Source organism: Giraffa tippelskirchi, chromosome 12, assembly GCF_054371585.1.
Source record: "Giraffa tippelskirchi isolate mGirTip1 chromosome 12, T2T-mGirTip1v1.2.pri, whole genome shotgun sequence".
NCBI classification, from domain to species: domain Eukaryota; kingdom Metazoa; phylum Chordata; class Mammalia; order Artiodactyla; family Giraffidae; genus Giraffa; species Giraffa tippelskirchi.
Genome location: NC_137286.1, coordinates 65,196,883 through 65,220,439, shown reverse-complemented (window position 1 = coordinate 65,220,439; position 23,557 = coordinate 65,196,883). Strand labels below are relative to the sequence as shown.

At 55.1% G+C, this 23,557-nt stretch overlaps 3 protein-coding genes and 1 long non-coding RNA gene across 4 annotated transcripts in view; 3 read left to right on the top strand and 1 right to left on the bottom strand.

The window, feature by feature from the left end:
* LOC145530002 (uncharacterized) overlaps positions 1 to 23,557 on the bottom strand; it is a 1,493,464-nt gene that overhangs the window by 1,370,713 nt on the left and 99,194 nt on the right. Inside the window, exons 14-17 of the long non-coding RNA XR_014071397.1 lie at positions 23,431 to 23,542; positions 15,801 to 15,912; positions 8,168 to 8,279; positions 539 to 650 (exon numbers count right to left, since the gene is read on the bottom strand). This is a non-coding gene — a long non-coding RNA (uncharacterized LOC145530002). The remainder of the gene's footprint in view (positions 1 to 538; positions 651 to 8,167; positions 8,280 to 15,800; positions 15,913 to 23,430; positions 23,543 to 23,557) is intronic.
* On the top strand, positions 4,283 to 6,128 carry LOC145530084 (uncharacterized). Its single transcript, XM_081550895.1, has 3 exons — positions 4,283 to 4,516; positions 4,916 to 5,228; positions 5,479 to 6,128. The coding sequence occupies exons 1-3, from the start codon at positions 4,283 to 4,285 to the stop codon at positions 6,108 to 6,110; spliced, it is 1,179 nt and encodes a 392-aa protein (XP_081407021.1). The 3' UTR covers positions 6,111 to 6,128.
* On the top strand, positions 11,912 to 13,757 carry LOC145530082 (uncharacterized). The gene is made up of 3 exons (XM_081550894.1): positions 11,912 to 12,145; positions 12,545 to 12,857; positions 13,108 to 13,757. Exons 1-3 carry the CDS (start codon positions 11,912 to 11,914, stop codon positions 13,737 to 13,739), a joined length of 1,179 nt encoding a protein of 392 aa, XP_081407020.1. The 3' UTR covers positions 13,740 to 13,757.
* LOC145529982 (uncharacterized) lies at positions 19,610 to 23,541 on the top strand. The gene is made up of 3 exons (XM_081550759.1): positions 19,610 to 19,779; positions 20,179 to 20,491; positions 20,742 to 23,541. The coding sequence occupies exons 1-3, from the start codon at positions 19,645 to 19,647 to the stop codon at positions 21,368 to 21,370; spliced, it is 1,077 nt and encodes a 358-aa protein (XP_081406885.1). The 5' UTR covers positions 19,610 to 19,644; the 3' UTR covers positions 21,371 to 23,541.

Here is a 23,557-nt window from a genome sequence, read left to right as displayed (position 1 = left end):
TCCAGCGGGGGTGGGGGGTGGATGAAGGAAGGTGTCCTTCCTCTCTCCAGTGCAATTTGGTTTGGTGAGTCTCAAAGCTACCAGATGGCACTTCCCAAGTCAGGCCCCCGCAGGAATCAGGGTGGGCTGCGTGCCTCGGCCCCTGCCACAGGGACAAGCCACACCAGTGGCCTCCCTGAGCTCCAATGGCCGGATCTGGGGGTTCTGTCTGGGTGCACACCTCCTTGCTCTGGCCAAGTTCCCCCCTTCTCTGAGCACCAGCTTCATCCTCTCGAATGAGGACATCGATTGCTACCTTGGCACGTTACTCTCTTCATCCTGTGAAGACTCATTAGGCTTATCCTACAATTACTAGCTGGCCCGAAGAGATATCTCCTGAATCCAGATTAAGCTGGAGTCTCCCAGGCTCATCTGGCATGTCTTCCCTGAAGTCTGCCAAAACCCACACCCTTGCATTTCCAGGGACTCCCCTTAGCCAGCTGGGCAGAAAACCCAGCATGGTTCAAACAAGCTGACAGACAAGCGGGAGAGGACTCACGGGCAGACGGCCTCCCTCAGGTCTCGGGTGGAGCTCTGGGACCACAGCAGCAGCGGGCCATCTCAGCCCCTGGGCTCAGCAGCGCCCTCATTCTCAGGCCGGCGGCTCTGCCCTGAGGGGAGCAGGAAGGTCACCAACTGCCGCAGGCGGACCTCAAGCCCCTCCCACTGCTGGAGCCTGACCTCCCCTGGCCCCACCCCTTCCCCTACCCCAGCAGGACGAGAGCTCGTCTTCCCCTGGCTTCCAACGTGAGGCCCGGCCCTGGGCCCCGATTGGGCACTGCCCCAGTCCGGAGCCAATCACAGTGGCCAGGGAGGTGGAACGCACCGATTGGCCAGGGCCAGGTCATGTGACCATACTCCCCAGGAAACTCAAATATTACCAAGATTCCCTAACAAACCAATGAACAAAATTTTCCAGTAAAGGCAAACCGTACTTTTTCATGAGGCCAATGTCACAGAAAAAAAAAAAAAATCCTTCACAATGAACTGCTCAAGGAAGCTACTAAATAAGCTTTCAGAAAAGTTAAGACTTTTTTTTTTTTTTAATAGGGTGACGGAGAGCTATACCTTTCCCATCTATGTGAATTTAGGTTTAAACTAGATTTCCCTCGGCTATTATATAAGACAAAAAACCCCACATCACCCCCTTTCACTCCCCCCACCCCCAAAAAGTGTTTTAGTCTATTGAATTTTTGTGTCCTCAGTTGTGTCTGATTCACGGCAACTCACGAACTCTACACAGCCAGGCTCTTCCGTCCATGGAATTCAGGGCAATTTTTTCTGTCGCAGCAAATGCCCACCCTGGGTGATCCAAAGGCAAGGGCTCAGAGGCTCCTGAGAGACTAACTCCTTTCAGCTGAGCACAGAGCTGGCTCCTCACTGGGATGCCTGTGGCCTGGGGCTCCCAGAGGGGAGAGCAGCACTCGCCCCACCGTGTGGTCACTGCTGGAAGTGCAGGCTGCTCCTCACTCCCCCTTGACAGTGTCCCTGAGGGCAGAACAGTGGGAATCTACTCAAGGTGGAAACGCAAACTCCGATGCAACCAAACTTCCCACAAGGTCTCCAAAACCACTCAGGAACAGGGAATTGGAAACTGCAGGGCATGACATGAATGGAGATGGAGACTTGACACCTTACACCGAGTTCACTTCCAGTTATCCCTAGACAAAGTTTCCATGAAAACTTGTCACAAATCTAGAAGAACAATGAGCAGAAACCGGACACGTGCTTTGAGTCTTCACACACAAAACAAAAAGGCAGCCCACAAAACAACCCAGAGAATACAGTGGACTTTGCAAAATCAAAGATATCTACTGTGGGAAAGACCTCATTACAAAAGCAAAAGACAGGTCATACATCGCGAGACGAATGAGTGGAAACACAAAGCTTCTCAAGGATGTGTCTCCAAACAGACAAAGAACACCAACACGACAAGCCTGTGAAAACTAGGGAAAGGTCTGAAGGGACAGCAGACTGAGGAAGACACACACAGAGTATCCCGGATGATGTCCAGCACTGAGGGCCTGAAGAAACAACAGTCTAGTTGCACTCCCTCAGGCCTGTGTGACCCTGGATGAGGCCTCTGTTTCCCGGTGGCTCTGAGAGATGGACAGGGAGGAAGGGGAAGAGAAATCACTTGCATTTCTAATACTCACAGCAAAGTCTTCCAATGAGAAGGGAATTATCACCCCCACTAACAATGCCATTCACTGAAGTGATACCCACGAGTCCATCTAACCCAGAAGGGAAGGAAGGACCTGTTCTCACAAAACGGCGAGAGATGGAAGAAGGAAGATCAAGCCCACACCAACCACTGGAAAGAGAAGCTGTGCTCAGGGCTTGAAAGAATTCCTATTGGGAAAATGATGTCACAGCCCCACAAGGCAATCCACAGCTTCGATGCTATTCCTCCCAAAATGCCAATGCATTTTCGCACCGAACAAAGAATTGCAAAAGGGGTACGGAAACAGAAAAGAGCCTAAATTGTCAATACAATCCGACGAAAAAGCCCCGATACGGACATCCAAGGTTGTGTGAAAGGAAATTAGACGACCAAACTAGGATCCTCAGGAGAGTATCGGAGAAGGCGATGGCGACCCACTCCAGTACTCTTGCCTGGAAAACGCCCTGGACGGAGGAGCCTGGTAGGCTGCAGGCCATGGGGTCGCGCAGAGTCAGACACGACTGAAGTGACTTAGGCGCAGCGGCAGCAGCAGGACAGTATGCTATTGGGAATACAACAACACACACAGATCCAGATCGATGGAATAAAGTTGAGGGTCCAGAAACAAACCCCGGCATCCATGGTCAACTCATCTCTGACACAAAAGGGGAGAATATCCAAATGGGAACAAGAAAGCCTCTTCAATAAATGTCCATGGGAAAACCAGACAGCTACATCTGAAGAACGCTATTGGTTTTGATCTCACACCACCTCAATATCGGGGAAAAACCTCACCCTAAAGACTGATGTCATGAGATAGCTAGAAAGAAGCGTAGGTCAAAGGCTCCTTAACATCAGAGTCTCCTTGCCATTTGCTGGGCGGAGGTAGAAATGGGTCTCTTCAAGTAAGGGAAAGAGGAAAACGAAGTACGCCAATGGGTTTCCATCCAATGGAACCTCTTCACAACAGAGAAGCTAAGCATTCAGAAATGCAAAAGATAGGAAACGGAACATGAGAGACTCCTTGCAAGTGGTGTATCTGAGAAGGGGTTCATATGGAAAGAGACGAAGAATGCACAGCACTCAGATTCCAAGAAACACCACCACCACCCTTGACCCTTCCCGCATGACCAACTCCGACCTAAAGCCTTTCTCTCCCTCTAACCTATCCCTAAAACATAACCCTCATCTAATCATATACATGTGCATTCCTAGCATCCATCCATCCACACACGAGAGAGAAAGAGGAAGACACAGACTGAATCGAGAAGGGAAAAGAGAGGGACACAGACAGAGAGAGACACGGAACCAAAGAGAGGAAAGGAGTCGACGGTCCAGACTTTTCATCAATCTGTCTCGAAGGTAGAAGCAATGACAGCGCCCATCCACCCCAGAAGGGGGAAAAGGACGGAAGGTTTGGAGAGGAAAAGACAAGAACGCAGGGAGCCATTAGAAGCTCAGCCACCCGCAGAAGCCGAGCTGGGACACTTGAACAGAATCTCAATGGAAACAGAGGACCAGAAAGTTGGCTACTCTTTTCTATAAGAGAGGGAGACCTTCGAGTCTTCCTTTCGCGCCTCCAACTTGGATGCGGGGTCTCAAAACACTCAGGAGGGGGAGTGCCTTTTCCTGGGTACCACGGCGCATCCAGGCCTCGTTCTGCCCCATTCTGTGCTGTGTCAGCCCTGGATGGAGTCTTTCTGAAGTCTCAGCGCACAAGCTCCACGTGATATCGGCCCCAGGTGGAAAGGCATGGAGCTGCTCGTAGGTCGACAGACCTAGGAAGCAGATGGGAGAATGACCCCCACTCTCCAGATGGAGAGACTGGGGAAACCCTGAGGGGCATACGCTTGTCCAGGGCCACACCACTTATGAGAAGAAGGAGCCTGGTCTGAGAGCAGCGGGGTCCTCGGAGCTCAGGCCCTGGCTGCACCCAGGCCTCCCCAGGGCTGTGGGCTGGGCTGTGTGGCTGTCACTGTGCCTGCACATGGCCTAAGGGGGGAGGTTGAGCAGTCAGAAACCCAGAGATTCGCTTGGGAAGTTTTGGGGAAGGGACCTCAGCACGAACCCCAGGAAATGATGTCAGCTGCCGGCAACAGAACCCAACAGAACCCGCAACCCGGGTATCCAGGCCTCCAGAGCGGAGAGGAGCCCCCAGCCAGATCACTTGCTGCCAGGATATTCTGCTGTTTGCCCCTGCCCAGAGGCCGGGGCCTCAGGAGAGCTCACAGGCTGTGTGCGTGGGCACCCTGTCAACGTTGGCTCAGGGCACCCCCGAGAGGCCTCTGGCCCTTTGCCCGGAGAAACAGAAAGGTAACACGGGGAGCCCCAGGCCGGGCCAGGCCACCTCTCCCATGCCACCCGGAAACACCGGGTCCTTTGCCTGTGTGTGTGGATGCGGGTTTCTCGGGGTGTGTCTCCCTCAAGGAAGCCCAGGCGGATGTGGGGTCAGAAGCCTGCGGGCAAGTTGTGTCCACACCCCAGGGGAGAGCAGACTGGGTGGGATGGGGAGAGTGCGGGCAGCGCCGGCCGCCCAGGCTGGCCTCACACCCTCAGGTGGGTCTCTTTCCTCCCGGGTGGGGATCTGAGCAGACACACATCTCTGACCCTTCTGGGAAGAGAAGTTCGAGCAGGCAGAAGCTGCGGCTCCACTGGCCAGGCCCAGCTCGGAAAACTCCCAGCATGGCTGGCTGACGGTCACTGTGGTTGCAGAGCTTCCCACGTGATGAGGCCGAGGACGGGGACACCCCGTCCACCTCCCGGCGGGAGGGGTCGGAGCACCACCCCCCCGCCCCTGAGGCCCAGTGCAGGCTCCAGGTGAGCGTGCCCACGGAGGCATCAGCCCCACCGGGGGCGAAGCGGAGTCGGGGAAGGCCTGCTGCCGAGACACCACACAGGATACACCCGGCGTCCCAGTCTGAGGCTGCCACGGAGCTCAGCACACCCGGCTCCGACCCAGAGTCCCGAGAACCCCAGCCTCTGAGGCAGCAGGAGGACCTGGAGCCCAGCACGCCAGAGCACAGAGGTGAGGACGCTGGGGCTGGTGCACGGGAGTGTGTGGGGAGGGGGTGCTGAGCTACACAGGGACGAGTCCCCGAAAGATGCTGCTGGGCCTGCAGCAAGCGCTGGCCTCACACCCCCACCCCCATCTTGCACACTTCAGTCCCAAAAGACATCCGACCCTGGGTATTCTTTGGGAATCTCTTGGAAGCTTTCTGTCCCGGGATACGCACATGCCAAGGCTGGCCTGTGGGCAAACTTTGCTTCTCCCCCAGCTCTAGCACTGGCCTCCAACTGGAACCAGGCTCCACTTCCCAGACCTGTCCCTACAGAGGTGGTGGCTCCAGGTGCAGGACCCAGGGATCCACCGAGGGCAGATGGAGAACCGAGACTTGCCCTCGCAGAGACACCAGGCCAGCTGGGTTCTGGCCAGCACACCGGGCAGATCGGATCTCCGTGCCTGCAGGACCCCCAGCCCCAGGCACTGATGTCCCACCCCCTCAGCCAGAACCTCCACCTCCACGTGCACCTGTACCTGCTCGGGCTTTGGCAGGAGAACCCGAGGCAGAGGAGGAGTCACCGCCTCGGCAGGGAGAGCCTGCCCTGGCTCCCGCGCAACACCCAGACGCCGACGATGACTCACCCACCCCTGCAGGAAGAACGAGCCCCCGCTCTGGACAGAGACCCAGAGCCCTTGCCGGAAACACCACGTCCAGGGGAGCGGTCGGCTCTGCCGCCTCCATCCCTGTCGGCTCACCGTGGACGCTGTCAACTCGGTCTGCCCCCAGGGGACATGGAGTTCCTTTCCCCTGAACTGCTTTGCATTTGGTTTGTTTCCACCTTTCTGGTGATGTTTTATTTTTTGTATGGTTTCCTGTATTTTTGTTGGTTAAGTTGGGATCAGTAAACTTTTTCATCATTGTTGCAATTTGGGAACACTGTTGTGTAACTGGTGATACTGTGTTACCATCACCACTTTGTGGTTTCAGACCCGTTTGATCTTTATGCCCCACCCCCCAACAAAGCCTGGATTCAAGGCAAGCACGCCCTGTTCATCCCTCCCCCCGATCCTGAACACAATTTTATCTTTTCTTTCTGCATTCCTTCCTATATTCTTGGTGTCCCCAATCAATGACTCTCAGTGAAATGACTGAAGGAGTTTCTTTCGGAATCTCCACCTACTGTAAGACTCCATTGGAGAGTTCTCATTTTTATGTCATTTGAACTAGCCTTTGATAGCTGACAGGACGGTGTACGTCCTTTCAAGATATCATGTGCCAAACGAAGCCCTTTTGGCAAATGCCATCATTATCTCCAGGCAGGCATTGCTGTTTGAAGGGTGACATCTCAGCCAGAAGGCAGAGGCTGAGCTCCTCTTGTTGCACCAGCTCCCAAAAGAAGCCAAGAAAGGGAGCTGGAACAACAAACCACCCCAACGCCCAGGAAAGCGTTCTTCACGACAGAAGGCTAGAAAATGACCCAACAACCTTGTGGCCCAGAACCCCTCTAGAAAAATCACTGTTCTATAAAAAAGAGAAACACGTGGGAAGTTCCAAGGAGAGGCAATGCCCATGGCCAGTGTACTTTAGAGACGGCCTGACCGCTCCGGGGAAGACACGCACCGACGGAACCCCTTGGGAAACAGCAGTGAGAGTCCTCACCGTCGTAAGGGTTTCCTCTGGGGACAACCTGCCCTGGGCACCACATGAGGGAGCAGACCGGCTTCTCTTCCTCTGCCCCCACACCATTCACTCATGAAGGCAGCTCAGGTGTTCTCATGCCCTGCCTGCCTGCCTGCCTGCCTGGCTCATCCGTGAGCTGTGACCACCTCCAGGGCAGGACTCCACCTTCTCCTCTCTGTGTACCGTGAATCTGCACACAGTGGGCTTTCAGAACCTTAGGAGACTTGAGCCATTCCCACTCGAGCCAGAACCCTCCCCAGGAAGGAAAACGGCTGTGGAGTCATTTTGGCCCCAGCACTGGTTCCGAAAGCCTGGCGGCTCCTACAGCCTCTACGGTGTGAAGAGGGAGGTCCCTTTTGACAGAGCTTTCCGGCTGTCAGATCTAAGCTGTTGTTTCACTGTCAGCTGTGTCTCTTCCGTTGCAGCCAGGTGGGCCACGCTGCTCCAAAGGGGCTCACAAGCTGAGTGGCAAGGGAGGTATTGAGAGGACAGGGATGGCTACAACGTGCTGCAAACTGAGTGAGGGTCCCCACAATCCTCAGCAAAGGTCTGTGGTGTGCAAGTGGGGAGTAGAGGGCCCCCAAGTTCCAAAGGAAGGGAGGTACTCGGGAGCTAAAGCCCTTGGCTGCTGTGGTAGCAGCTGCAGATGGCAGCTCGTCCACAGTGCACTTCGAATGAGGTCATATGAGCGGGACTCTGGAAATGGCTCCGAAATCAAGAGAAAGGGGTCAGGGTATGTGGGAATCCAGCGGGGGTGGGGGGTGGATGAAGGAAGGTGTCCTTCCTCTCTCCAGTGCAATTTGGTTTGGTGAGTCTCAAAGCTACCAGATGGCACTTCCCAAGTCAGGCCCCCGCAGGAATCAGGGTGGGCTGCGTGCCTCGGCCCCTGCCACAGGGACAAGCCACACCAGTGGCCTCCCTGAGCTCCAATGGCCGGATCTGGGGGTTCTGTCTGGGTGCACACCTCCTTGCTCTGGCCAAGTTCCCCCCTTCTCTGAGCACCAGCTTCATCCTCTCGAATGAGGACATCGATTGCTACCTTGGCACGTTACTCTCTTCATCCTGTGAAGACTCATTAGGCTTATCCTACAATTACTAGCTGGCCCGAAGAGATATCTCCTGAATCCAGATTAAGCTGGAGTCTCCCAGGCTCATCTGGCATGTCTTCCCTGAAGTCTGCCAAAACCCACACCCTTGCATTTCCAGGGACTCCCCTTAGCCAGCTGGGCAGAAAACCCAGCATGGTTCAAACAAGCTGACAGACAAGCGGGAGAGGACTCACGGGCAGACGGCCTCCCTCAGGTCTCGGGTGGAGCTCTGGGACCACAGCAGCAGCGGGCCATCTCAGCCCCTGGGCTCAGCAGCGCCCTCATTCTCAGGCCGGCGGCTCTGCCCTGAGGGGAGCAGGAAGGTCACCAACTGCCGCAGGCGGACCTCAAGCCCCTCCCACTGCTGGAGCCTGACCTCCCCTGGCCCCACCCCTTCCCCTACCCCAGCAGGACGAGAGCTCGTCTTCCCCTGGCTTCCAACGTGAGGCCCGGCCCTGGGCCCCGATTGGGCACTGCCCCAGTCCGGAGCCAATCACAGTGGCCAGGGAGGTGGAACGCACCGATTGGCCAGGGCCAGGTCATGTGACCATACTCCCCAGGAAACTCAAATATTACCAAGATTCCCTAACAAACCAATGAACAAAATTTTCCAGTAAAGGCAAACCGTACTTTTTCATGAGGCCAATGTCACAGAAAAAAAAAAAAAATCCTTCACAATGAACTGCTCAAGGAAGCTACTAAATAAGCTTTCAGAAAAGTTAAGACTTTTTTTTTTTTTTAATAGGGTGACGGAGAGCTATACCTTTCCCATCTATGTGAATTTAGGTTTAAACTAGATTTCCCTCGGCTATTATATAAGACAAAAAACCCCACATCACCCCCTTTCACTCCCCCCACCCCCAAAAAGTGTTTTAGTCTATTGAATTTTTGTGTCCTCAGTTGTGTCTGATTCACGGCAACTCACGAACTCTACACAGCCAGGCTCTTCCGTCCATGGAATTCAGGGCAATTTTTTCTGTCGCAGCAAATGCCCACCCTGGGTGATCCAAAGGCAAGGGCTCAGAGGCTCCTGAGAGACTAACTCCTTTCAGCTGAGCACAGAGCTGGCTCCTCACTGGGATGCCTGTGGCCTGGGGCTCCCAGAGGGGAGAGCAGCACTCGCCCCACCGTGTGGTCACTGCTGGAAGTGCAGGCTGCTCCTCACTCCCCCTTGACAGTGTCCCTGAGGGCAGAACAGTGGGAATCTACTCAAGGTGGAAACGCAAACTCCGATGCAACCAAACTTCCCACAAGGTCTCCAAAACCACTCAGGAACAGGGAATTGGAAACTGCAGGGCATGACATGAATGGAGATGGAGACTTGACACCTTACACCGAGTTCACTTCCAGTTATCCCTAGACAAAGTTTCCATGAAAACTTGTCACAAATCTAGAAGAACAATGAGCAGAAACCGGACACGTGCTTTGAGTCTTCACACACAAAACAAAAAGGCAGCCCACAAAACAACCCAGAGAATACAGTGGACTTTGCAAAATCAAAGATATCTACTGTGGGAAAGACCTCATTACAAAAGCAAAAGACAGGTCATACATCGCGAGACGAATGAGTGGAAACACAAAGCTTCTCAAGGATGTGTCTCCAAACAGACAAAGAACACCAACACGACAAGCCTGTGAAAACTAGGGAAAGGTCTGAAGGGACAGCAGACTGAGGAAGACACACACAGAGTATCCCGGATGATGTCCAGCACTGAGGGCCTGAAGAAACAACAGTCTAGTTGCACTCCCTCAGGCCTGTGTGACCCTGGATGAGGCCTCTGTTTCCCGGTGGCTCTGAGAGATGGACAGGGAGGAAGGGGAAGAGAAATCACTTGCATTTCTAATACTCACAGCAAAGTCTTCCAATGAGAAGGGAATTATCACCCCCACTAACAATGCCATTCACTGAAGTGATACCCACGAGTCCATCTAACCCAGAAGGGAAGGAAGGACCTGTTCTCACAAAACGGCGAGAGATGGAAGAAGGAAGATCAAGCCCACACCAACCACTGGAAAGAGAAGCTGTGCTCAGGGCTTGAAAGAATTCCTATTGGGAAAATGATGTCACAGCCCCACAAGGCAATCCACAGCTTCGATGCTATTCCTCCCAAAATGCCAATGCATTTTCGCACCGAACAAAGAATTGCAAAAGGGGTACGGAAACAGAAAAGAGCCTAAATTGTCAATACAATCCGACGAAAAAGCCCCGATACGGACATCCAAGGTTGTGTGAAAGGAAATTAGACGACCAAACTAGGATCCTCAGGAGAGTATCGGAGAAGGCGATGGCGACCCACTCCAGTACTCTTGCCTGGAAAACGCCCTGGACGGAGGAGCCTGGTAGGCTGCAGGCCATGGGGTCGCGCAGAGTCAGACACGACTGAAGTGACTTAGGCGCAGCGGCAGCAGCAGGACAGTATGCTATTGGGAATACAACAACACACACAGATCCAGATCGATGGAATAAAGTTGAGGGTCCAGAAACAAACCCCGGCATCCATGGTCAACTCATCTCTGACACAAAAGGGGAGAATATCCAAATGGGAACAAGAAAGCCTCTTCAATAAATGTCCATGGGAAAACCAGACAGCTACATCTGAAGAACGCTATTGGTTTTGATCTCACACCACCTCAATATCGGGGAAAAACCTCACCCTAAAGACTGATGTCATGAGATAGCTAGAAAGAAGCGTAGGTCAAAGGCTCCTTAACATCAGAGTCTCCTTGCCATTTGCTGGGCGGAGGTAGAAATGGGTCTCTTCAAGTAAGGGAAAGAGGAAAACGAAGTACGCCAATGGGTTTCCATCCAATGGAACCTCTTCACAACAGAGAAGCTAAGCATTCAGAAATGCAAAAGATAGGAAACGGAACATGAGAGACTCCTTGCAAGTGGTGTATCTGAGAAGGGGTTCATATGGAAAGAGACGAAGAATGCACAGCACTCAGATTCCAAGAAACACCACCACCACCCTTGACCCTTCCCGCATGACCAACTCCGACCTAAAGCCTTTCTCTCCCTCTAACCTATCCCTAAAACATAACCCTCATCTAATCATATACATGTGCATTCCTAGCATCCATCCATCCACACACGAGAGAGAAAGAGGAAGACACAGACTGAATCGAGAAGGGAAAAGAGAGGGACACAGACAGAGAGAGACACGGAACCAAAGAGAGGAAAGGAGTCGACGGTCCAGACTTTTCATCAATCTGTCTCGAAGGTAGAAGCAATGACAGCGCCCATCCACCCCAGAAGGGGGAAAAGGACGGAAGGTTTGGAGAGGAAAAGACAAGAACGCAGGGAGCCATTAGAAGCTCAGCCACCCGCAGAAGCCGAGCTGGGACACTTGAACAGAATCTCAATGGAAACAGAGGACCAGAAAGTTGGCTACTCTTTTCTATAAGAGAGGGAGACCTTCGAGTCTTCCTTTCGCGCCTCCAACTTGGATGCGGGGTCTCAAAACACTCAGGAGGGGGAGTGCCTTTTCCTGGGTACCACGGCGCATCCAGGCCTCGTTCTGCCCCATTCTGTGCTGTGTCAGCCCTGGATGGAGTCTTTCTGAAGTCTCAGCGCACAAGCTCCACGTGATATCGGCCCCAGGTGGAAAGGCATGGAGCTGCTCGTAGGTCGACAGACCTAGGAAGCAGATGGGAGAATGACCCCCACTCTCCAGATGGAGAGACTGGGGAAACCCTGAGGGGCATACGCTTGTCCAGGGCCACACCACTTATGAGAAGAAGGAGCCTGGTCTGAGAGCAGCGGGGTCCTCGGAGCTCAGGCCCTGGCTGCACCCAGGCCTCCCCAGGGCTGTGGGCTGGGCTGTGTGGCTGTCACTGTGCCTGCACATGGCCTAAGGGGGGAGGTTGAGCAGTCAGAAACCCAGAGATTCGCTTGGGAAGTTTTGGGGAAGGGACCTCAGCACGAACCCCAGGAAATGATGTCAGCTGCCGGCAACAGAACCCAACAGAACCCGCAACCCGGGTATCCAGGCCTCCAGAGCGGAGAGGAGCCCCCAGCCAGATCACTTGCTGCCAGGATATTCTGCTGTTTGCCCCTGCCCAGAGGCCGGGGCCTCAGGAGAGCTCACAGGCTGTGTGCGTGGGCACCCTGTCAACGTTGGCTCAGGGCACCCCCGAGAGGCCTCTGGCCCTTTGCCCGGAGAAACAGAAAGGTAACACGGGGAGCCCCAGGCCGGGCCAGGCCACCTCTCCCATGCCACCCGGAAACACCGGGTCCTTTGCCTGTGTGTGTGGATGCGGGTTTCTCGGGGTGTGTCTCCCTCAAGGAAGCCCAGGCGGATGTGGGGTCAGAAGCCTGCGGGCAAGTTGTGTCCACACCCCAGGGGAGAGCAGACTGGGTGGGATGGGGAGAGTGCGGGCAGCGCCGGCCGCCCAGGCTGGCCTCACACCCTCAGGTGGGTCTCTTTCCTCCCGGGTGGGGATCTGAGCAGACACACATCTCTGACCCTTCTGGGAAGAGAAGTTCGAGCAGGCAGAAGCTGCGGCTCCACTGGCCAGGCCCAGCTCGGAAAACTCCCAGCATGGCTGGCTGACGGTCACTGTGGTTGCAGAGCTTCCCACGTGATGAGGCCGAGGACGGGGACACCCCGTCCACCTCCCGGCGGGAGGGGTCGGAGCACCACCCCCCCGCCCCTGAGGCCCAGTGCAGGCTCCAGGTGAGCGTGCCCACGGAGGCATCAGCCCCACCGGGGGCGAAGCGGAGTCGGGGAAGGCCTGCTGCCGAGACACCACACAGGATACACCCGGCGTCCCAGTCTGAGGCTGCCACGGAGCTCAGCACACCCGGCTCCGACCCAGAGTCCCGAGAACCCCAGCCTCTGAGGCAGCAGGAGGACCTGGAGCCCAGCACGCCAGAGCACAGAGGTGAGGACGCTGGGGCTGGTGCACGGGAGTGTGTGGGGAGGGGGTGCTGAGCTACACAGGGACGAGTCCCCGAAAGATGCTGCTGGGCCTGCAGCAAGCGCTGGCCTCACACCCCCACCCCCATCTTGCACACTTCAGTCCCAAAAGACATCCGACCCTGGGTATTCTTTGGGAATCTCTTGGAAGCTTTCTGTCCCGGGATACGCACATGCCAAGGCTGGCCTGTGGGCAAACTTTGCTTCTCCCCCAGCTCTAGCACTGGCCTCCAACTGGAACCAGGCTCCACTTCCCAGACCTGTCCCTACAGAGGTGGTGGCTCCAGGTGCAGGACCCAGGGATCCACCGAGGGCAGATGGAGAACCGAGACTTGCCCTCGCAGAGACACCAGGCCAGCTGGGTTCTGGCCAGCACACCGGGCAGATCGGATCTCCGTGCCTGCAGGACCCCCAGCCCCAGGCACTGATGTCCCACCCCCTCAGCCAGAACCTCCACCTCCACGTGCACCTGTACCTGCTCGGGCTTTGGCAGGAGAACCCGAGGCAGAGGAGGAGTCACCGCCTCGGCAGGGAGAGCCTGCCCTGGCTCCCGCGCAACACCCAGACGCCGACGATGACTCACCCACCCCTGCAGGAAGAACGAGCCCCCGCTCTGGACAGAGACCCAGAGCCCTTGCCGGAAACACCACGTCCAGGGGAGCGGTCGGCTCTGCCGCCTCCATCCCTGTCGGCTCACCGTGGACGCTGTCAACTCGGTCTGCCCCCAGGGGACATGGAGTTCCTTTCCCCTGAACTGCTTTGCATTTGGTTTGTTTCCACCTTTCTGGTGATGTTTTATTTTTTGTATGGTTTCCTGTATTTTTGTTGGTTAAGTTGGGATCAGTAAACTTTTTCATCATTGTTGCAATTTGGGAACACTGTTGTGTAACTGGTGATACTGTGTTACCATCACCACTTTGTGGTTTCAGACCCGTTTGATCTTTATGCCCCACCCCCCAACAAAGCCTGGATTCAAGGCAAGCACGCCCTGTTCATCCCTCCCCCCGATCCTGAACACAATTTCATCTTTTCTTTCTGCATTCCTTCCTATATTCTTGGTGTCCCCAATCAATGACTCTCAGTGAAATGACTGAAGGAGTTTCTTTCGGACTCTCCACCTACTGTAAGACTCCATTGGAGAGTTCTCATTTTTATGTCATTTGAACTAGCCTTTGATAGCTGACAGGACGGTGTACGTCCTTTCAAGATATCATGTGCCAAACGAAGCCCTTTTGGCAAATGCCATCATTATCTCCAGGCAGGCATTGCTGTTTGAAGGGTGACATCTCAGCCAGAAGGCAGAGGCTGAGCTCCTCTTGTTGCACCAGCTCCCAAAAGAAGCCAAGAAAGGGAGCTGGAACAACAAACCACCCCAACGCCCAGGAAAGCGTTCTTCACGACAGAAGGCTAGAAAATGACCCAACAACCTTGTGGCCCAGAACCCCTCTAGAAAAATCACTGTTCCATAAAAAAGAGAAACACGTGGGAAGTTCCAAGGAGAGGCAATGCCCATGGCCAGTGTACTTTAGAGACGGCCTGACCGCTCCGGGGAAGACACGCACCGACGGAACCCCTTGGGAAACAGCAGTGAGAGTCCTCACCGTCGTAAGGGTTTCCTCTGGGGACAACCTGCCCTGGGCACCACATGAGGGAGCAGACCGGCTTCTCTTCCTCTGCTCCCACACCATTCACTCATGAAGGCAGCTCAGGTGTTCTCATGCCCTGCCTGCCTGCCTGCCTGCCTGCCTGGCTCATCCGTGAGCTGTGACCACCTCCAGGGCAGGACTCCACCTTCTCCTCTCTGTGTACCGTGAATCTGCACACAGTGGGCTTTCAGAACCTTAGGAGACTTGAGCCATTCCCACTCGAGCCAGAACCCTCCCCAGGAAGGAAAACGGCTGTGGGGTCATTTTGGCCCCAGCACTGGTTCCGAAAGCCTGGCGGCTCCTACAGCCTCTACGGTGTGAAGAGGGAGGTCCCTTTTGACAGAGCTTTCCGGCTGTCAGATCTAAGCTGTTGTTTCACTGTCAGCTGTGTCTCTTCCGTTGCAGCCAGGTGGGCCACGCTGCTCCAAAGGGGCTCACAAGCTGAGTGGCAAGGGAGGTATTGAGAGGACAGGGATGGCTACAACGTGCTGCAAACTGAGTGAGAGTCCCCACAATCCTCAGCAAAGGTCTGTGGTGTGCAAGTGGGGAGTAGAGGGCCCCCAAGTTCCAAAGGAAGGGAGGTACTCGGGAGCTAAAGCCCTTGGCTGCTGTGGTAGCAGCTGCAGATGGCAGCTCGTCCACAGTGCACTTCGAATGAGGTCATATGAGCGGGACTCTGGAAATGGCTCCGAAATCAAGAGAAAGGGGTCAGGGTATGTGGGAATCCGGCGGGGGTGGGGGGTGGATGAAGGAAGGTGTCCTTCCTCTCTCCAGTGCAATTTGGTTTGGTGAGTCTCAAAGCTACCAGATGGCACTTCCCAAGTCAGGCCCCCGCAGGAATCAGGGTGGGCTGCGTGCCTCGGCGCCTGCTACAGGGACAAGCCACACCAGTGGCCTCCCTGAGCTCAAATGGCCGGATCTGGGGGTTCTGTCTGGGTGCACACCTCCTTGCTCTGGCCAAGTTCCCCCCTTCTCTGAGCACCAGCTTCATCCTCTCGAATGAGGACATCGATTGCTACCTTGGCACGTTACTCTCTTCATCCTGTGAAGACTCATTAGGCTTATCCTACAATTACTAGCTGGCCCGAAGAGATATCTCCTGAATCCAGATTAAGCTGGAGTCTCCCAGGCTCATCTGGCATGTCTTCCCTGAAGTCTGCCAAAACCCACACCCTTGCATTTCCAGGGACTCCCCTTAGCCAGCTGGGCAGAAAACCCAGCATGGTTCAAACAAGCTGACAGACAAGCGGGAGAGGACTCACGGGCAGACGGCCTCCCTCAGGTCTCGGGTGGAGCTCTGGGACCACAGCAGCAGCGGGCCATCCCAGCCCCTGGGCTCAGCAGCGCCCTCATTCTCAGGCCGGCGGCTCTGCCCTGAGGGGAGCAGGAAGGTCACCAACTGCCGCAGGCGGACCTCAAGCCCCTCCCACTGCTGGAGCCTGACCTCCCCCGGCCCCACCCCTTCCCCTACCCCAGCAGGACGAGAGCTCGTCTTCCCCTGGCTTCCAACGTGAGACCCGGCCCCGGGCCCCGATTTGGCACTGCCCCAGTCCGGAGCCAATCACAGTGGCCAGGGAGGTGGAACGCACCGATTGGCCAGGGCCAGGTCATGTGACCATACTCCCCAGGAAACTCAAATATTACCAAGATTCCCTAACAAACCAATGAACAAAATTATCCAGTAAAGGCAAACCGTACTTTTTAATGAGGCCAATGTCACAGAAAAAAAAAAAATCCTTCACAATGAACTGCTCAAGGAAGCTACTAAATAAGCTTTCAGAAAAGTTAAGACTTTTTTTTTTTTTAATAGGGTGACGGAGAGCTATACCTTTCCCATCTATGTGAATTTAGGTTTAAACTAGATTTCCCTCGGCTATTATATAAGAGAAAAAACCCCACATCACCCACTTTCACTCCCCCCACCCCCAAAAAGTGCTTTAGTCTATTGAATTTTTGTGTCCTCAGTTGTGTCTGATTCACGGCAACTCACGAACTCTACACAGCCAGGCTCTTCCGTCCATGGAATTCAGGGCAATTTTTTTCTGTCACAGCAAATGCCCACCCTGGGTGATCCAAAGGCAAGGGCTCAGAGGCTCCTGAGAGACTAACTCCTTTCAGCTGAGCACAGAGCTGGCTCCTCACTGGGATGCCTGTGGCCTGGGGCTCCCAGAGGGGAGAGCAGCACTCGCCCCACCGTGTGGTCACTGCTGGAAGTGCAGGCTGCTCCTCACTCCCCCTTGACAGTGTCCCTGAGGGCAGAACAGTGGGAATCTACTCAAGGTGGAAACGCAAACTCCGATGCAACCAAACTTCCCACAAGGTCTCCAAAACCACTCAGGAACAGGGAATTGGAAACTGCAGGGCATGACATGAATGGAGATGGAGACTTGACACCTTACACCGAGTTCACTTCCAGTTATCCCTAGACAAAGTTTCCATGAAAACTTGTCACAAATCTAGAAGAAAAATGAGCAGAAACCGGACACGTGCTTTGAGTCTTCACACACAAAACAAAAAGGCAGCCCACAAAACAACCCAGAGAATACAGTGGACTTTGCAAAATCAAAGATATCTACTGTGGGAAAGACCTCATTACAAAAGCAAAAGACAGGTCATACATCGCGAGACGAATGAGTGGAAACACAAAGCTTCTCAAGGATGTGTCTCCAAACAGACAAAGAACACCAACACGACAAGCCTGTGAAAACTAGGGAAAGGTCTGAAGGGACAGCAGACTGAGGAAGACACACACAGAGTATCCCGGATGATGTCCAGCACTGAGGGCCTGAAGAAACAACAGTCTAGTTGCACTCCCTCAGGCCTGTGTGACCCTGGATGAGGCCTCTGTTTCCCGGTGGCTCTGAGAGATGGACAGGGAGGAAGGGGAAGAGAAATCACTTGCATTTCTAATACTCACAGCAAAGTCTTCCAATGAGAAGGGAATTATCACCCCCACTGACAATGCCGTTCACTGAAGTGATACCCACGAGTCCATCTAACCCAGAAGGGAAGGAAGGACCTGTTCTCACAAAACGGCGAGAGATGGAAGAAGGAAGATCAAGCCCACACCAACCACTGGAAAGAGAAGCTGTGCTCAGGGCTTGAAAGAATTCCTATTGGGAAAATGATGTCACAGCCCCACAGGCAATCCACAGCTTCGATGCTATACCTCCCAAAAGGCCAATGCATTTTCGCACCGAACAAAGAATTGCAAAAGGGGTACGGAAACAGAAAAGAGCCTAAATTGTCAATACAATCCGACGAAAAAGCCCCGATACGGACATCCAAGGTTGTGTGAAAGGAAATTAGACGACCAAACTAGGATCCTCAGGAGAGTATCGGAGAAGGCGATGGCGACCCACTCCAGTACTCTTGCCTGGAAAACGCCCTGGACGGAGGAGCCTGGTAGGCTGCAGGCCATGGGGTCGCGCAGAGTCAGACACGACTGAAGTGACTTAGGCGCAGCGGCAGCAGCAGGACAGTATGCTATTGGGAATACAACAACACACACAGATCCAGATCGATGGAATAAAGTTGAGGGTCCAGAAACAAACCCCGGCATCCATGGTCAACTCATCTCTGACACAAAAGGGGAGAATATCCAAATGGGAACAAGAAAGCCTCTTCAATAAATGTCCATGGGAAAACCAGACAGCTACATCTGAAGAACGCTATTGGTTTTGATCTCACACCACCTCAATATCGGGGAAAAACCTCACCCTAAAGACTGATGTCATGAGATAGCTAGAAAGAAGCGTAGGTCAAAGGCTCCTTAACATCAGAGTCTCCTTGCCATTTGCTGGGCGGAGGTAGAAATGGGTCTCTTCAAGTAAGGGAAAGAGGAAAACGAAGTACGCCAATGGGTTTCCATCCAATGGAACCTCTTCACAACAGAGAAGCTAAGCATTCAGAAATGCAAAAGATAGGAAACGGAACATGAGAGACTCCTTGCAAGTGGTGTATCTGAGAAGGGGTTCATATGGAAAGAGACGAAGAATGCACAGCACTCAGATTCCAAGAAACACCACCACCACCCTTGACCCTTCCCCCATGACCAACTCCGACCTAAAGCCTTTCTCTCCCTCTAACCTATCCCTAAAACATAACCCTCATCTAATCATATACATGTGCATTCCTAGCATCCATCCATCCACACACGAGAGAGAAAGAGGAAGACACAGACTGAATCGAGAAGGGAAAAGAGAGGGACACAGACAGAGAGAGACACGGAACCAAAGAGAGGAAAGGAGCCGATGGTCCAGACTCTTCATCAATCTGTCTCGAAGGTAGAAGCAATGACAGCGCCCATCCACCCCAGAAGGGGGAAAAGGACGGAAGGTTTGGAGAGGAAAAGACAAGAACGCAGGGAGCCATTAGAAGCTCAGCCACCCGCAGAAGCCGAGCTGAGACACTTGAACAGAATCTCAATGGAAACAGAGGACCAGAAAGTTGGCTACTCTTTTCTATAAGAGAGGGAGACCTTCGAGTCTTCCTTTCGGTCCTCCAACTTGGATGCGGGGTCTCAAAACACTCAGGAGGGGGAGTGCCTTTTCCTGGGTACCACGGCTCATCCAGGCCTCGTTCTGCCCCATTCTGTGCTGTGTCAGCCCTGGATGGAGTCTTTCTTTCTGAAGTCTCAGCACACAAGCTCCACGTGATATCGGCCCCAGGTGGAAAGGCATGGAGCTGCTCGTAGGCCGACAGACCTAGGAAGCAGATGGGAGAATGACCCCCACTCTGCAGATGGAGAGACTGGGGAAACCCTGAGGGGCATACGCTTGTCCAGGGCCACACCACTTATGAGAAGAAGGAGCCTGGTCTGAGAGCAGCGGGGTCCTCGGAGCTCAGGCCCTGGCTGCACCCAGGCCTCCCCAGGGCTGTGGGCTGGGCTGTGTGGCTGTCACTGTGCCTGCACATGGCCTAAGGGGGGTGGTCGAGCAGTCAGAAACCCAGAGATTCCCTTGGGAAGTTTTGGGGAAGGGACCTCAGCACGAACCCCAGGAAATGATGTCAGCTGCCGGCAACAGAACCCAACAGAACCCGCAACCCGGGTATCCAGAACTCCAGAGCGGAGAGGAGCCCCCAGCCAGATCACATGCTGCCAGGATGTTCTGCTGTTTGCCCCTGCCCAGAGGCCGGGGCCTCAGGAGAGCTCACAGGCAGTGTGCGTGGGCACCCTGTCGACGTTGGCTCAGGGCACCCCCGAGAGGCCTCTGGCCCTTTGCCCGGAGAAACAGAAAGGTAACACGGGGAGCCCCAGGCCGGGCCAGCCCACCTCTCCCATGCCACCCGGAAACACCGGGTCCTTTGCCTGTGTGTGTGGATGCGGGTTTCTCGGGGTGTGTCTCCCTCAAGGAAGCCCAGGCGGATGTGGGGTCAGAAGCCTGCGGGCAAGTTGTGTCCACACCCCAGGGGAGAGCAGGCTGGCTGGGATGGGGAGAGTGCGGGCAGCGCCGGCCGCCCAGGCTGGCCTCACACCCTCAGGTGGGTCTCTTTCCTCCCGGGTGGGGATCTGAGCAGACACACGTCTCTGACCCTTCTGGGAAGAGAAGTTCGAGCAGGCAGAAGCAGCCGCTCCACTGGCCAGGCCCAGCTCGGAAAAGTCCCAGCATGGCTGGCTGACGGTCACTGTCGTTGCAGAGCTTCCCACGTGATGAGGCCGAGGACGGGGACACCCCGTCCACCTCCCGGAGGGAGGGGTCGGAGCACCCCCCCCCCGCCCCTGAGGCCCAGTGCAGGCTCCAGGTGAGCGTGCCCACGGAGGCATCAGCCCCACCGGGGGCGAAGCGGAGGCGGGGAAGGCCTGCTGCCGAGACACCACACAGGATACACCCGGCGGCCCAGTCTGAGGCTGCCACGGAGCTCAGCACACCCAACTCCGACCCAGAGTCCCGAGAACCCCAGCCTCTGAGGCAGCAGGAGGACCTGGAGCCCAGCACGCCAGAGCACAGAGGTGAGGACGCTGGGGCTGGTGCACGGGAGTGTGTGGGGAGGGGGTGCTGAGCTACACAGGGACGAGTCCCCGAAAGATGCTGCTGGGCCTGCAGCAAGCGCTGGCCTCACACCCCCACCCCCTTCTTGCACACTTCAGTCCCAAAAGACATCCGACCCTGGGTATTCTTTGGGAATCTCTTGGAAGCTTTCTGTCCCGGGATACGCACATGCCAAGGCTGGCCTGTGGGCAATCTTTGCTTCTCCCCCAGCTCTAGCACTGGCCTCCAACTGGAACCAGGCTCCACTTCCCAGACCTGTCCCTACAGAGGTGGTGGCTCCAGGTGCAGGACCCAGGGATCCACCGAGGGCAGATGGAGAACCGAGACTTGCCCTCGCAGAGACACCAGGCCAGCTGGGTTCTGGCCAGCACACCGGGCAGATCGGATCTCCGTGCCTGCAGGACCCCCAGCCCCAGGCACTGATGTCCCACCCCCTCAGCCAGAACCTCCACTTCCACGTGCACCTGTACCTGCTCGGGCTTTGGCAGGAGAACCCGAGGCAGAGGAGGAGTCACCGCCTCGGCAGGGAGAGCCTGCCCTGGCTCCCGCGCAACACCCAGACGCCGACGATGACTCACCCACCCCTGCAGGAAGAACGAGCCCCCGCTCTGGACAGAGACCCAGAGCCCTTGCCGGAAACACCACGTCCAGGGGAGCGGTCGGCTCTGCCGCCTCCATCCCTGTCGGCTCACCGTGGACGCTGTCAACTCGGTCTGCCCCCAGGGGACATGGAGTTCCTTTCCCCTGAACTGCTTTGCATTTGGTTTGTTTCCACCTTTCTGGTGATGTTTTATTTTTTGTATGGTTTCCTGTATTTTTGTTGGTTAAGTTGGGATTAGTAAACTTTTTCATCATTGTTGCAATTTGGGAACACTGTTGTGTAACTGGTGATACTGTGTTACCATCACCACTTTGTGGTTTCAGACCCGTTTGATCTTTATGCCCCACCCCCCAACAAAGCCTGGATTCAAGGCAAGCACGCCCTGTTCATCCCTCCCCCCGATCCTGAACACAATTTCATCTTTTCTTTCTGCATTCCTTCCTATATTCTTGGTGTCCCCAATCAATGACTCTCAGTGAAATGACTGAAGGAGTTTCTTTCGGACTCTCCACCTACTGTAAGACTCCATTGGAGAGTTCTCGTTTTTATGTCATTTGAACTAGCCTTTGATAGCTGACAGGACGGTGTACGTCCTTTCAAGATATCATGTGCCAAACGAAGCCCTTTTGGCAAATGCCATCATTATCTCCAGGCAGGCATTGTTGTTTGAAAGGTGACATCTCAGCCAGAAGGCAGAGGCTGAGCTCCTCTTGTTGCACCAGCTCCCAAAAGAAGCCAAGAAAGGGAGCTGGAACAACAAACCACCCCAACGCCCAGGAAAGCGTTCTTCACGACAGAAGGCTAGAAGATGACCCAACAACCTTGTGGCCCAGAACCCCTCTAGAAAAATCACTGTTCCATAAAAAAGAGAAACACGTGGGAAGTTCCAAGGAGAGGCAATGCCCATGGCCAGTGTACTTTAGAGACGGCCTGACCGCTCCGGGGAAGACACGCACCGACGGAACCCCTTGGGAAACAGCAGTGAGAGTCCTCACCGTCGTAAGGGTTTCCTCTGGGGACAACCTGCCCTGGGCACCACATGAGGGAGCAGACCGGCTTCTCTTCCTCTGCCCCCACACCATTCACTCATGAAGGCAGCTCAGGTGTTCTCATGCCCTGCCTGCCTGCCTGCCTGCCTGGCTCATCCGTGAGCTGTGACCACCTCCAGGGCAGGACTCCACCTTCCCCTCTCTGTGTACCGTGAATCTGCACACAGTGGGCTTTCAGAACCTTAGGAGACTTGAGCCATTCCCACTCGAGCCAGAACCCTCCCCAGGAAGGAAAACGGCTGTGGAGTCATTTTGGCCCCAGCACTGGTTCCGAAAGCCTGGCGGCTCCTACAGCCTCTACGGTGTGAAGAGGGAGGTCCCTTTTGACAGAGCTTTCCGGCTGTCAGATCTAAGCTGTTGTTTCACTGTCAGCTGTGTCTCTTCCGTTGCAGCCAGGTGGGCCACGCTGCTCCAAAGGGGCTCACAAGCTGAGTGGCAAGGGAGGTATTGAGAGGACAGGGATGGCTACAACGTGCTGCAAACTGAGTGAGGGTCCCCACAATCCTCAGCAAAGGTCTGTGGTGTGCAAGTGGGGAGTAGAGGGCCCCCAAGTTCCAAAGGAAGGGAGGTACTCGGGAGCTAAAGCCCTTGGCTGCTGTGGTAGCAGCTGCAGATGGCAGCTCGTCCACAGTGCACTTCGAATGAGGTCATATGAGCGGGACTCTGGAAATGGCTCCGAAATCAAGAGAAAGGGGTCAGGGTATGTGGGAATCCGGCGGGGGTGGGGGGTGGATGAAGGAAGGTGTCCTTCCTCTCTCCAGTGCAATTTGGTTTGGTGAGTCTCAAAGCTACCAGATGGCACTTCCCAAGTCAGGCCCCCGCAGGAATCAGGGTGGGCTGCGTGCCTCGGCCCCTGCCACAGGGACAAGCCACACCAGTGGCCTCCCTGAGCTCCAATGGCCGGATCTGGGGGTTCTGTCTGGGTGCACACCTCCTTGCTCTGGCCAAGTTCCCCCCTTCTCTGAGCACCAGCTTCATCCTCTCGAATGAGGACATCGATTGCTACCTTGGCACGTTACTCTCTTCATCCTGTGAAGACTCATTAGGCTTATCCTACAATTACTAGCTGGCCCAAAGAGATATCTCCTGAATCCAGATTAAGCTGGAGTCTCCCAGGCTCATCTGGCATGTCTTCCCTGAAGTCTGCCAAAACCCACACCCTTGCATTTCCAGGGACTCCCCTTAGCCAGCTGGGCAGAAAACCCAGCATGGTTCAAACAAGCTGACAGACAAGCGGGAGAGGACTCACGGGCAGACGGCCTCCCTCAGGTCTCGGGTGGAGCTCTGGGACCACAGCAGCAGCGGGCCATCTCAGCCCCTGGGCTCAGCAGCGCCCTCATTCTCAGGCCGGCGGCTCTGCCCTGAGGGGAGCAGGA